At 35.1% G+C, this 12253-nt stretch overlaps 1 protein-coding gene across 1 annotated transcript in view; it reads left to right on the top strand.

Moving 5' to 3' along the window:
- The window catches only part of Ppn (Papilin), a 134696-nt gene that overhangs the window by 87479 nt on the left and 34964 nt on the right, over positions 1 to 12253 (top strand). Inside the window, exons 6-20 of the mRNA XM_068763219.1 lie at positions 471 to 594; positions 1650 to 1730; positions 1860 to 2035; positions 3009 to 3141; positions 3600 to 3822; positions 3988 to 4108; positions 4567 to 4746; positions 5663 to 5839; positions 6726 to 6911; positions 8780 to 8915; positions 9786 to 9904; positions 10156 to 10192; positions 10280 to 10351; positions 10419 to 10640; positions 10726 to 12153. Of these exons, the coding sequence (XP_068619320.1) occupies positions 471 to 594; positions 1650 to 1730; positions 1860 to 2035; positions 3009 to 3141; positions 3600 to 3822; positions 3988 to 4108; positions 4567 to 4746; positions 5663 to 5839; positions 6726 to 6911; positions 8780 to 8915; positions 9786 to 9904; positions 10156 to 10192; positions 10280 to 10351; positions 10419 to 10640; positions 10726 to 12153 (3415 nt within the window). The remainder of the gene's footprint in view (positions 1 to 470; positions 595 to 1649; positions 1731 to 1859; positions 2036 to 3008; positions 3142 to 3599; positions 3823 to 3987; positions 4109 to 4566; positions 4747 to 5662; positions 5840 to 6725; positions 6912 to 8779; positions 8916 to 9785; positions 9905 to 10155; positions 10193 to 10279; positions 10352 to 10418; positions 10641 to 10725; positions 12154 to 12253) is intronic.

Here is a 12253-nt window from a genome sequence, read left to right on the forward strand (position 1 = left end):
AATGCTAAATGAATGTATAGCCGTGCGAAACGCTGATTCTATCATTTCTAATTATGTTTTAGTTTTAGATTGAACGGTCTCTAAAGAGCAGTTTGTGAATACTTTTCTGAATAATTCATATAACAATGGTAGTCTTGATGAAGAAATGAACGAATTGCACTTAACTCTGCCTAAATCGTTATTTTGTTTACTTTATTAATAAGAATAGATGAATACTACTTTTTTACCTTCTACCTGGATTCGCATCTATACCGACGGACCGAAAAATTATACCGACGTTTCTCGGTATGTATAAATGTACCAAGAAAGTACTAGAATTTACGGGAAGACTTCCCACTCGGTGGACCGACGGCTTAGCCAGGGTCGCAGTCGCAAGATCGATCATCGTGAAAAACTTTGGGGGAGACCTTACAGTGTGCGTCTATCTGCCGACATGATGATGTATTTTAATTATCAATGCTGATTTCCAGCCAGTGGGCTGCGACATGATGCTCGGCTCCAACGCGCGCGAGGACAAATGCAGGGAATGTCGAGGCAACGGCACAAATTGTCACACCGCCAGCGGGATTATAGATACCACGGACTTGAGAAAAGGTAAGGTTACCTACGCTGTTCATATGCTTACTTAAAAAGTGCAGGACACACGACACTTTAAAGTTCAGCCTTAGATTCCTATCTCATTGAACTAAAACAAATTTTTAGTGTGTTGTGGCACTCGTAGTCACTGGTAAGATGGAGGTGTTGGACGTCCGTATGTCAAAGCTATTCCTGGCCCGAACTATCCAGAACAATTTAACAGTATCTTGTGGTCTTGCTCTAATATGTTTGATTTTAGATTTAAAATGTAGCAAGACAACTGAAAAATTATATATAGTACATCAATATAATGTTTAGTTTTATTTAATTTAGTAAAATTTTCATCATTCTAAAATGTAATTAGTTGTATCTTATTCTTCCGAAGACTGTTTTCACTTTTCTGCATCCAAGCATTGAAAACTTTGGAATTTACTACAGCGAGTTGTACAACACTTTAAGACTATGTCAAGATTTGAAAAGAGTGTTAAGGAGTATTGTTTCTTTAGCGCAGATTAATTATTATATTGTTGCACATAGTTTTTTTTTAATATTTGTATATAAAAAAAATTTAATTTCAAAAATAAGGCGCGAGGTCTATTTTTATTATTTTTATGATAGTAAAAATAAAGAAATTAAATTAAGGAACTTTTCATTTATATAGTCATTAAATCATTGGTAACATATACCGAAAAACGAATCCTTATTAGATGATTAGATTTAAAAAAAATTGTTATACATTTCGTATAATTAATTTAAAATGTTAATTCTAACATCAATAAAAGCAATTAAATATAACACGAGTAATTTTGTGATTGTCTTTACGAAAGAAACGTTAGGTATACATTATATCGGTTCTTGAGTGGAGATGACAGACTGACTAGCAATTAGACATTCACCTACAAGGTGGGTAGGCTACTTTTTGATGCTCGTCGGAATATACAGAATATATGTCGCTTCCAGTTGGTCCTTTTGGAAATCTCTGAGAAGAGGCAGGCCTATCTCCAGCAGTGAAAGTCTTAAGTCGTAAATAATGATAAATTGTATAAATTATTAGTGATTTGTTTGCTTTTCAGGATACAACGATGTCTTACTCATACCACAAGGCGCGACTAGTATTTACATCGCAGAAGTCCGATCTTCGAACAACTATTTAGGTAACATCATTTTAATTCTCAAATTAAAGCTTTATATGCCACAAGGTCAAATTCTTTGTAGAATTTATTTAAACAATATGATATTATCAAAAAAAAATTGCATCTGTCAATCAACGGTTTGAATTACAGCGTTAAGAGCGAAACAAGACAACGTGTACTACCTGAATGGGGAATACCACATTGACTTCCCGCGCAGTTTGATGATCGCAGGCGCCTTGTGGCACTACGAGCGCAGTCAGCAAGGCTTTGCGGCCCCCGACAAGTTGCGTTGCCTTGGGCCCACCACTGAACCCTTATACCTCTCAGTAAGATAACTACCATATTACACAAATTTTAACATAGTTTACGGCACCAAGTTAATTCCCCGCCATTTATATACGACTAGCCTGCATTGACGGATTGCGGCCAGTTAAATTTTCTTGTAATTTTTATGGCATACTGAATATATAAAAGGCCTATATTTGGTATAGAATGAAATTTAATGTTTGTTAGTTATATATACATTTGTAGGGAAAAAGAAGTGTTTTTCAACAAGAACCTACCTTGTGCCGTAAAGAAAATATGAAAAAAATGGCTGAATTCGTCGAGTCTTTCTTGAGTTTCACGCTTAGAAATACATTTGGAAAAGAGAGAAGATGAAATAAAAATTCATTTATTCAACATTGGAACTTACAAGACTCTTATTGATCATCAACTTTTTAGCAATGTGTTATAGTTATGGTGAAGAGGCAGAAATAAACTCCACGAAAACACATCTTTTTAAAAAGTTTAATAATACCAATTTAGGCATATACACTTTCTGTCAGATATAGCCTAAACGAAAAAAAAATAATCGAGCGACATAATTGCCGACATATAAGTTGAAAACTTGATATAACTGCAGGATATTTACACCTGAAATTATAAGATCTAAACTTCTCTACGTTGCGACTTTTTTAATTTTTATTTTGAATTTAAAGTTAAACATTTTGGTAAGTTTTCCGATTGTAATATAAAAGATAAATTTTAGTTTTTCATTTATTCACACTTTACAATCATATAATGGCTAACTTAATGCCTTAAGGCATTCTATCAGTCAATCAGTCATTCCGAATGTATTAAAATTAATCGTTGTTTAACATGATTTGGTTTGCTACAACACCTGAACATAATTTTGAATATGAGTACTGAATCTTTTTGGTTCTTATTTCAAACAATAGATTCTGAATCACTTTGTTGTCACTGTTAATAAATATGAAACGCAAAGCATTGCTTTCTATATCACCAACTCCTTTGTAGCTCCTACTTCAAGACGAGAACGTGGGCATAGAGTACGAATACAGTGTTCCATCTGAGCTGGCCCCGCCTCCTAACCAGCAGTACAACTGGGTACACGAAGAATTCACTCCTTGCAGCGCATCTTGCGGTGGAGGTAAATACACTATTCAATACTTATTTAAAAATATAATGCGTAATGTTTGTGTTAGGAAAAGCTAGAGTCACTAAGAAACGCTATTGAAAATAAGGAGTGTAAAAACATTATGATATAGTGCTACGGAATAGCCCATACTTCCCCTGTTTCACCCCGCACGTATAATGCGACTACTGGATTAGGTAGTACTATAGCATTAAAAATGAACGATTTTAAGACGTTGTCCGAAAGAGCACGCCTTGACAAACTTACGACTTTATACAAAAACCGAAAAATTACACAAAAGGCTACTAATGGCCAGTGATGTAATTATTAGCGATAAGATTGATTAAAGGTTTTTGTTAGCTTCGTCATAATATTCCGTTTTCTTGATAAACATAAAAACAATTATAGTACTTTGTAGTAGTAATGTTTCATGCTGTATTAATGATATCAAACTACGTTTCGTAATGCTTCAGGAGTTCAAACCCGACAAGTAACTTGCCGATCGCGCGAAGATTTGGAAGTAGTGGAAGACGGTCTTTGTGACGAAGGCTTAAAGCCGGTCACCAGCCAGTCTTGCGGAACTGATCCCTGTCCAGCGCGCTGGGTGGTGGAACCCTGGAGTCCCTGTTCTAAACCTTGCGGAGAAGGAGGCACCAGATCTAGACAAGTCTACTGCCAGAAACTCATCGTCAACGGGTATTGAATTTTGTTTTGTAGAAGTGTCCTTATACTTTTGTTTAACTAATGTAACTTTTTTTTCTTGCATGATATGAATTATTCCTTTAATATTAGTTAATCCCATGAAATAGTTCGGAACATGAATTATTAAAATAGATAATAAAGCTTAAAGCATATTTCCAGATTTCCATCAATAGTGGCTGATAAAGAATGCTTCGAGCTACTTGGACCTAAACCAGAGCTCTATCAGGAGTGCAACCGAAATGCCACCTGTCCCACATGGTTCACGGGGCCATGGAAACCGGTAAGATATATTTTTTCTTTTCTTTAAGAGTTTTAGAAGAATTATTTTCCTTTTTGAATTTGTTTATTAGTAACAGGCCTCATTACACGTTTACAACTTATTTGTGTTTATTTATTTATGTTAATGATTAAAATCCTGAAAGTTATTAAATGAGAGACTTATTAAATGGAAGACCTTTTTACCTCACTTTAAAGTAAATGTAATAAATTTTATAATATTTTCTATCAAAATACTTTGCAAGCCGGTAGACGCAACGATGTTGGCCCGCCACTAGGCAGACCGTCGACGTAGTCAATGTTGTGATAAATCGCGCAATGTGGGCCGTGCAAGAACGATCATCGCGGTATTTTTGGCGGCTGATGTGATACTAACAATGAAATACATAAATAATAAGACCTCTTTAACTAATTAAGTGATGGATTCGGCGATGATGTATAAGAATAAATTTTCTTTTCTAGTGCGACCAACTCTGCGGTGAAGGTAAACAAACACGTCAAGTAGTTTGCCATCAGAAGACAAACGGAAAAGTTGAATTGTTCGACGACAGCATGTGTGAAGAGGAGAAGCCAGCTACGGAGCAGAGCTGTATGATGCATCCTTGTGATGGCGTCGACTGGGTCCTGTCTGAATGGTCTGGGGTTAGTAGAATACTAAATATTGATAGGTTGCAAGCTAGTGCCTTTTCTTTTAGTCAATTAAACCACAATGAGTAATACAGCATTTGGTCAAATACTTGTTGATAAAATTATTATTTACCTTCAAATAGGTGAGCGATAAATACGACGTCATGATAGTAAATGTCAAAAACTATCAATTCTCAGGATTCCCATTAGAGAATTATGAGCTGCAGTTGAAAAATCCACTGATTTAACCATGAAATAACGTTAATTATCATCAATAACCGCAGGCAGAACACCCTGCTACCCATCAAATAATTATAAAGTCAGTCTCACAGTGACCAGTTGAATCTTTACTTGCGAAATTAACGGCTCTATAGGTCCGGCTATGACGACGGACGATGATACACTGAAAGTTGTTTACCTGATTTAATTTCTATGATTTTGTAAAATATAAAATTGCTTTATTTGGACAAAGGATTTAAAAAAATATTTAACACTGTTAATGAATATGGCGCATGCGTGGAGACTAACGGACCGGCAAGCATAGCGTAGACAGTCCACTCAAATGAACAGAAAACTTTGTTTAGATCGTTGAAAGACTGTGGGTTCAGGTCTCTTCTAGCTGATCTTATTGAAAATATGTTCGGATGGTGTACCTCTGAAATGATGATGATAAATGAATAAATTCAACATTACTCAATTACAAGCAGAACTGTAATTAAAGATACTAGAAGTATTTACTATTGTGTTCTCTTAATCTGAGCACTCTTCTGTTAACAACAAACTTAATTAGAAAAAACACAACCAACAGATATTTTATTAGTCATAATAATAATCAAAATTTGTTTAGTGTTATATTAGTTATATTTCCTTATTCTGTAGGTTAAGCTTTCGTCTCTCACATTTCGATGCAACAATCTATGTTACATTTCAGTGCGACACGTGTACCTCTACAGTCCGCACGCGAGTAGCTCATTGCGCTACAAAGGACCACAAAGTAGTGAATTCGAGCTTCTGTTCCTATCACCCGGCTCCGGTGCTGGAGGAGCCGTGCGACAGTGCAAAGCTGCCCACCTGCGAGCTCCAGTGGTACGCTACGCAGTGGAGTAAGGTGAGTGGTTTATAAGAATTTAAGAAATTTTGAAATTGTGCTAACGTTTTACGCAATAGGTAATGCAAATGACCAATAATGAAATTCAGCGATTCCAACCTGTCGAATCCCTACAGGAAGACGGGGTCTCTTCGGCTGTATGAGATAATTATTTTAGTAATGACGGTAAAATTAAAAAGTAATTATAAATAGAGAGGTTTATTAATGTACAAAATGAAAAACAAAATTATTATCAAAATAATTTGCAAAACTCTGCTACAATTAAATCTTTTTAATTCAAATTAAAAATGTCTGATGTGTACATAAATCTTCTCCACATTTCGATGAACTAAAAACTTGTATTTGTTGTAATAAGATTTAATAAAATAATTATAATTTAGCGAAAATAAAAGTTAAAATAAACATAGAGATTTATTAATTTACCATATGAAAACTTAAATAATATTCGAAATTCATCGCAATACTCTGGTATAGTTATAACTTTTAAAATAATAAATAAATAATAGAATTAAATTCTGAGACAGTAGTACAGTCTATTGGGAACCGCTGTGCCGCTTTAAGGATTTACCTAAACCTATATATAGTTCATATTCGAAGAACAAGACTAAGTTCTATTTGAGAGTTATAATAGATAGACCCTAAAAGAATAGGGACATATTTTCAAGAGAATTGAAGAGAATTGAGAATTGAGATATGGATTAGTCAAGGGAGGTTTTTAAAACTGAAAATTTTCATTAAAGAGTACAGGAACGTAAAGAGGTTGACTAACTCGCATCTAATATAACATACATGGTTTTAAGAATTATTGACGATAAAACAATATCATACAAGTTCGAAAGAATTACTATTTATATCTGTGTTTTAATAAGTATTCTTGGTTAACCAGTGTTCAGTGGAATGCGGAAAAGGTGTCCAGACCCGGCAAGTATTTTGCGGCCTGTTCGATGGCACCTCCGTGACAAAGGTCGACGACATGAAGTGCGAAAGCAAGAAAAAATATAACGATACGAAGCCATGCGAAATTTCCATCGAGACGTGTGCCGCCAAGTGGTACGCCGGCCCGTGGTCAGAGGTAAAGTTTCATATTCATCAAAATCTGATGTGGTTGTTTTTTGTTAACGCTTAAAAAAATGTCGCATCCAAAATTATCTACAGGGTTTGAAATAAACTTTATTGTCTTTTCCTTCTTCGTAGATTCTTGGTGAAACAGTTGTCAACAGAGAGGAGTCTCATTTACAAAATAATAATAACAGTGTTTAGGTGGTTTAGGTGTTTAAAAATTTGAGGTTTAACTATAAAAATATAATTTTATAACAGACTGAAACAGGAAAACATTCTTTTTCGTTAACATACTAAATTATCTGACTTTTTGGAACAATTATTCGCTCTTCATAACATGAAACCCTAACACGTAATTTTGACGTTTTTGTATACTATAAGGAAACAAGATTATCACGGCCTTTATTTTTGGTACGCTATACTCCCGGCTTTCCACAATGTATTGAAACTAAAAAAATCCTGTTCACCGATGGCACCCTTTGCTTACCTAGACGGTTCCTTGTAAAAAAGAGATACCGACATTAAAGGCGAGTTTTTTATTGGACAAATGTTATTTTTTCGTACAAACCATCTGTCCTTTATACAGTTTTTCCTAATTTTTACCAGATTTGTGGTAACAGTGAAAAAAAAATTAATTCCGTAATAATTTTTAATTTAAATTAGTGAAAAGTAAAACTGTGTACTTATTACGAGTGTAAATACTGTTTAAAGTGTCTACCTGTCGGGTAAAGTGTTTATCTCGTGTTAAATCATCAATCCACCTGTAACAACCTCACTTTTGCCTCATTTCCACTAAAATGGATTATCCCGCTTAAAAAATAATGTTAAAAATTTCGGGTTGTACCCGGACAGAGCAATCATATGGCGACCTCAGTTTCAACATATTAGTCGAAAGGTCTTTACGTCTGCGGCGTCCTTGCGAAGATTACGCAGCTTCCTACCCCTGCCTACTAAGATTTGGCTGGTACAATTTCTTCTTCTTCCCATCCTTAATTATGCTTATGCCAGCTATACCAATATTACTGAAGAACAACTTTATAAGCTCGAGCGCTTTCAGAATTTTTGTATTAGGTTCATTTTTAGTTTGCGCAAATATGACCATGTTTCTGAATTTATTTATAATAAGCTCAAATGGTTTCCTATTCCACTTCGCTGAAATGCCCGCATCCTTTCCGTTCTCTGTAGTATTTTGTTTAACCCGCTTACTTCTTCTTACCTTAAATCTAGACTTCTTTTCCTTCCTACGTGACTTTCACGATAAGTTGCTAAAATCATCGGAGAACTTGAAATTTCCTATGCCTGCTCTTTCTACTATATTTTTGAATAAATATTTTACTGTTTTCGCTATCAGATTTTGGAATGAGTAGTACCAGTACCAATAAGATGCGCTAAATCGCTCTCACCATTAAAAAACGTAAACAAGCACTTCATTGGTCTATAAAATAAGACATTGCGCAGCATTTTTTATTTATTCATACCAATGTAGTACCTTTTCCACACAAATAAGTAAATATAAACATATTTATATATATATATATATATATATATATATATATATATATATATATATATGTATGTATGTATGTGTATAGTAATGTATACATTTGTATGTATGTACACCCTAAACTGCCTTCTCCTTCATGTCTCTCATCTTCATCCAAAGGATGTATAGTAGAGATCGCCTCGAGCGATAAAACCGCTTGCACCTCTGTATGAATCGTTTCTTTTTTATTTTTGTTAATATGTATGGTGTACCAAAAAGTGTGTAAATAAATAAACAAATAAATAAAAGTAGTAGTAACGCCTAGCCTAGACCTTTTTATTGTAACCGGGGCAAGTTATAAAAGGTGTCATGATACATTCGCTTCGTTTGTATTCTAGTGTACTAAGGATTGCGGAGGAGGAGAACAGTACCGGCGCGTTATGTGCCTTAGCGGAGGCGTCGAAGTCAACGTCTGCTCAGAAGAGACCATGTTGGAGACGATGCAGTCTTGCAATACAGAACCTTGCGCTAAAAGTAAGATTTTAGTAAGATTACTTGTTTTGTGCAATGTGTCGTGATAAACAGGGGTCCTGGTAAGGCACGCAGCGTGACACAGTAGTGTGTAGCCACCCAGGATAAAGCGACATAGATGGTAGTCGCCGGCCTATCTAACTGGACCAACATGTCGGTATATAAATAAAAAAATATCGCCAAGTTCTTCAGCGATAAATACTAGAATGGTTAGACTAATTCAGCTAATTTAGATGATTATGGAGACAAAAAATAAAAAAAATCCGTGGGAAACATGATATTGCACCTAAACATTAGTCTTATTCGTATGTAAAAAAAAAATTCTTTATCATAAAAAAATTATTTACATTCTTACTAAATTCTTGTAGTGTACGAAATAGAAAATTTATTTTCGTAATAAAATAAACAAAGTAATAACTATTGAAGTTTTATAAATCCGAAACTTCTTTTTTTAAAAGTTATATAAGAATATTTGTTATTCTATTGTTTAACTTATCTAAGAGTCGATTTGGAGAATCGGTGAGTCTGAGCTAGTACTCTGGCTAGTAGCGATTCCCACAGAGCCTAACCCAGAAGTGACGATTTGACCACCCGATGACCCTCACGTTTTGAGTTGAGCTTCTTTGCTTTGACAAAGTAAAGTTTTGGAAATAGACGTAACTTCTTACCTAGTTTGCGCATTATTCTATAGTAAGTTATCTGATTTTGTAACTAACAATGAAACATATATTTTCTATTGATCTGCAACAGCAAGTATCCTTTGATATCAATCCTATGATATCGTGGCAGCAAATATTATACATTGGTAAAACTAGTCCACGAAATTCCTTAAAATTGCATAACATAAACCAAATGATGCATTTTGACATGTAGGTGCTACCAGAACCACAGCATCCTCGACGGACGAAGACTACGATTATGAAGAGTGCATCGAAGAGGAGGATTATCCAGAAGTGGGCGCCGAAGAACTAATACCAGTCATGGGCAGCACGGTACCTGTATATTTATTTTAAATTTGACCTATTTCAAGTAAATCGAAGGCTATTACCATGTTATATAGAGATCAATTTTATGTTCTTATGTCACAAGCTGGTAAAGCATTAAAATATATGTGTATACCTAATCTGCCCATTTTTATCCCATTTTTATGCCCATTTCAATCTGTTCATTTTTAACCATTTTTCGTAGAAGAAAAATTAAAATTTCTCAGTATTCGATATTGAAAATTAAACTTTTATTTCAGGTGGATGACATGATGCTCAGCGATAGTCCATATACTGGTAATATATTAGTTAGCAATTTAACTAAAATAATATTCATTTACTAAATCTCCACAGAAATTTTACACACGCTATCGTTGTTTCCAGATGAGGGTTCCGGAAGTAATATTTTCAGTGAATTTGAATCACATTTTACTCTTGAACATGAAACAGGATCAGGTATATAAATATTGGTTTTCCATATAATTTAAATTTTAGTACTATTTGTAACAAAAAAATGTTTTAGGACTTACTGGAACAGATTTCTGGACAACTAGCGAAACCGGCAGCGGATCTTTCACCACTGATTTTGATGATGACGGAACAGTGTTTACTTATATTACAACGGAGTCAACATCTACCGACGCAATGAGCGAGCTTACTAAAGAATTTATTCCGTTCAAGACCACAAAAGTTTTGCTTACTGAGTCCGGTAAAGCTGGTGTTACAGAAACCGAATTTTCTGAAGGTATATATTTTATCTACTTCTTTATTTCTTAAGCAAGCATAATATCGCCTGCAAAATTTATTGACTTTCATATTTTGTTTAACAGTAACTACAGACGGAAGCGCGGATTCCAGTGGTACTTCTAATATGTCTGAGTCAGACAGAGACGAAACTTCAGGGACATTAAGTACCGAATCGAGTGTAACGACAAATTTACCAGATACGGACACTACTCTATTAGGATTCAGTTTGACGACAGACTCTCCAGAGAAAGAAACAACTACGTCTGGAGCAAGCATATCAACAAAATCTTCCGATAGTGAAATAACAACTGAATCGAGCACGTCTACATATTTATCAGATACAGAAACAACTTCGTTAGGATCCAGTGAGACAACAGACTCTCCTGATGAAGGAACAATTACCTCTGGATCAAGCTTGGCGACCGATTCTTCCGAAAAAGAAACAACAGCTGATTCGAGTGCATCTACAGATTTACCATTCTCATCCAGTGTGACAACAGATTCATCTACAGATTTAACAGAAACGGAAACAACTTTGTTCAAATCCAGTGTAACGACAGAACCATCTACAGATATAACTGAAACCACTTTATTCGAATCCAGTGCTCCCACGTCTGATTCAAGCTCAACGATGGAAATTTCCGAAAAAATAACAACAGAATCTGGCGTTTCTACAGAATTACCAGAAACGGGAACAACTTCTTCTGAATTAAGTGAGATGACGGACACTACAGAAACAGATATAACCTCAGAATCGAGTATAACGACTACAAGCGCTTCAGAAACAGAAACTACTTTATCTGAACTGAGCTCTACAACAGAAACTTCAGAAAAAGAATTAATTACTTCTGAATCAAGTTCTACAATAGAAACTTCCGAAAAAGCAACCACAGAGGAATCGAGTGTGACTACAGGATTACCAGAAACTTCATCTAAATTCGGTGAGACGACTGAAATTTCAGAAAAAGAAACAAGTTCTTCTGGATTAAGCTTGATAACAGAATCTTCCGAAAAAGTAACAGCAGCTGAATCAAGCGAAACCACAGATTTGTCAAAATCGAGTGTGACGACGGAAGCTCCGGAAAAAGAAATTACTACGTCAGATTTAAGCTCTACTACAGAATCTTCTGAAAAAGCAACAACAACTGAGTCAAGGTTGACAACAGATTTAGCTGAAAAGGCAACAACTTCATCCGACATAAGCGTAACAACGGAGTCCTTAGAAAAAGAAACATCTACGTCTGGATCAAGCTTGACCACAGAATCTTTAGAAAAGGAAACAACAACCTCCGAATCGAGAGAAACTACGGATACTTCTGAAAAAGAAACCACTGAAACTATCACTACTTCTACCGAGGGTACTGGAAGTACGGAGGTCAGCGCTACGGAAAAATCAACGGAATTGGAAACTAGCGAATCTAGTTCAACTCCTAGTTCAGAAGTTAGCACAACTGAACTGTCAGAGTCGACTTCATTGTCCACAGAGGCAGAACTCGCAAGCACAACAGAAGGTAAATCTTAATTTATAGAATTATTTTACGTATTTTAACAACTTAATAGTTTTCTATCAATAAAATATTTTGTACTAAAAAAGTAATTTTAAGTTTGTAT

This window comes from Battus philenor, unplaced genomic scaffold, assembly GCF_028537555.1.
Source record: "Battus philenor isolate CCGP_79_NKW_IND1 unplaced genomic scaffold, ilBatPhil1.0.hap1 SCAF_17, whole genome shotgun sequence".
Taxonomy (NCBI): Eukaryota; Metazoa; Arthropoda; class Insecta; order Lepidoptera; family Papilionidae; genus Battus; species Battus philenor.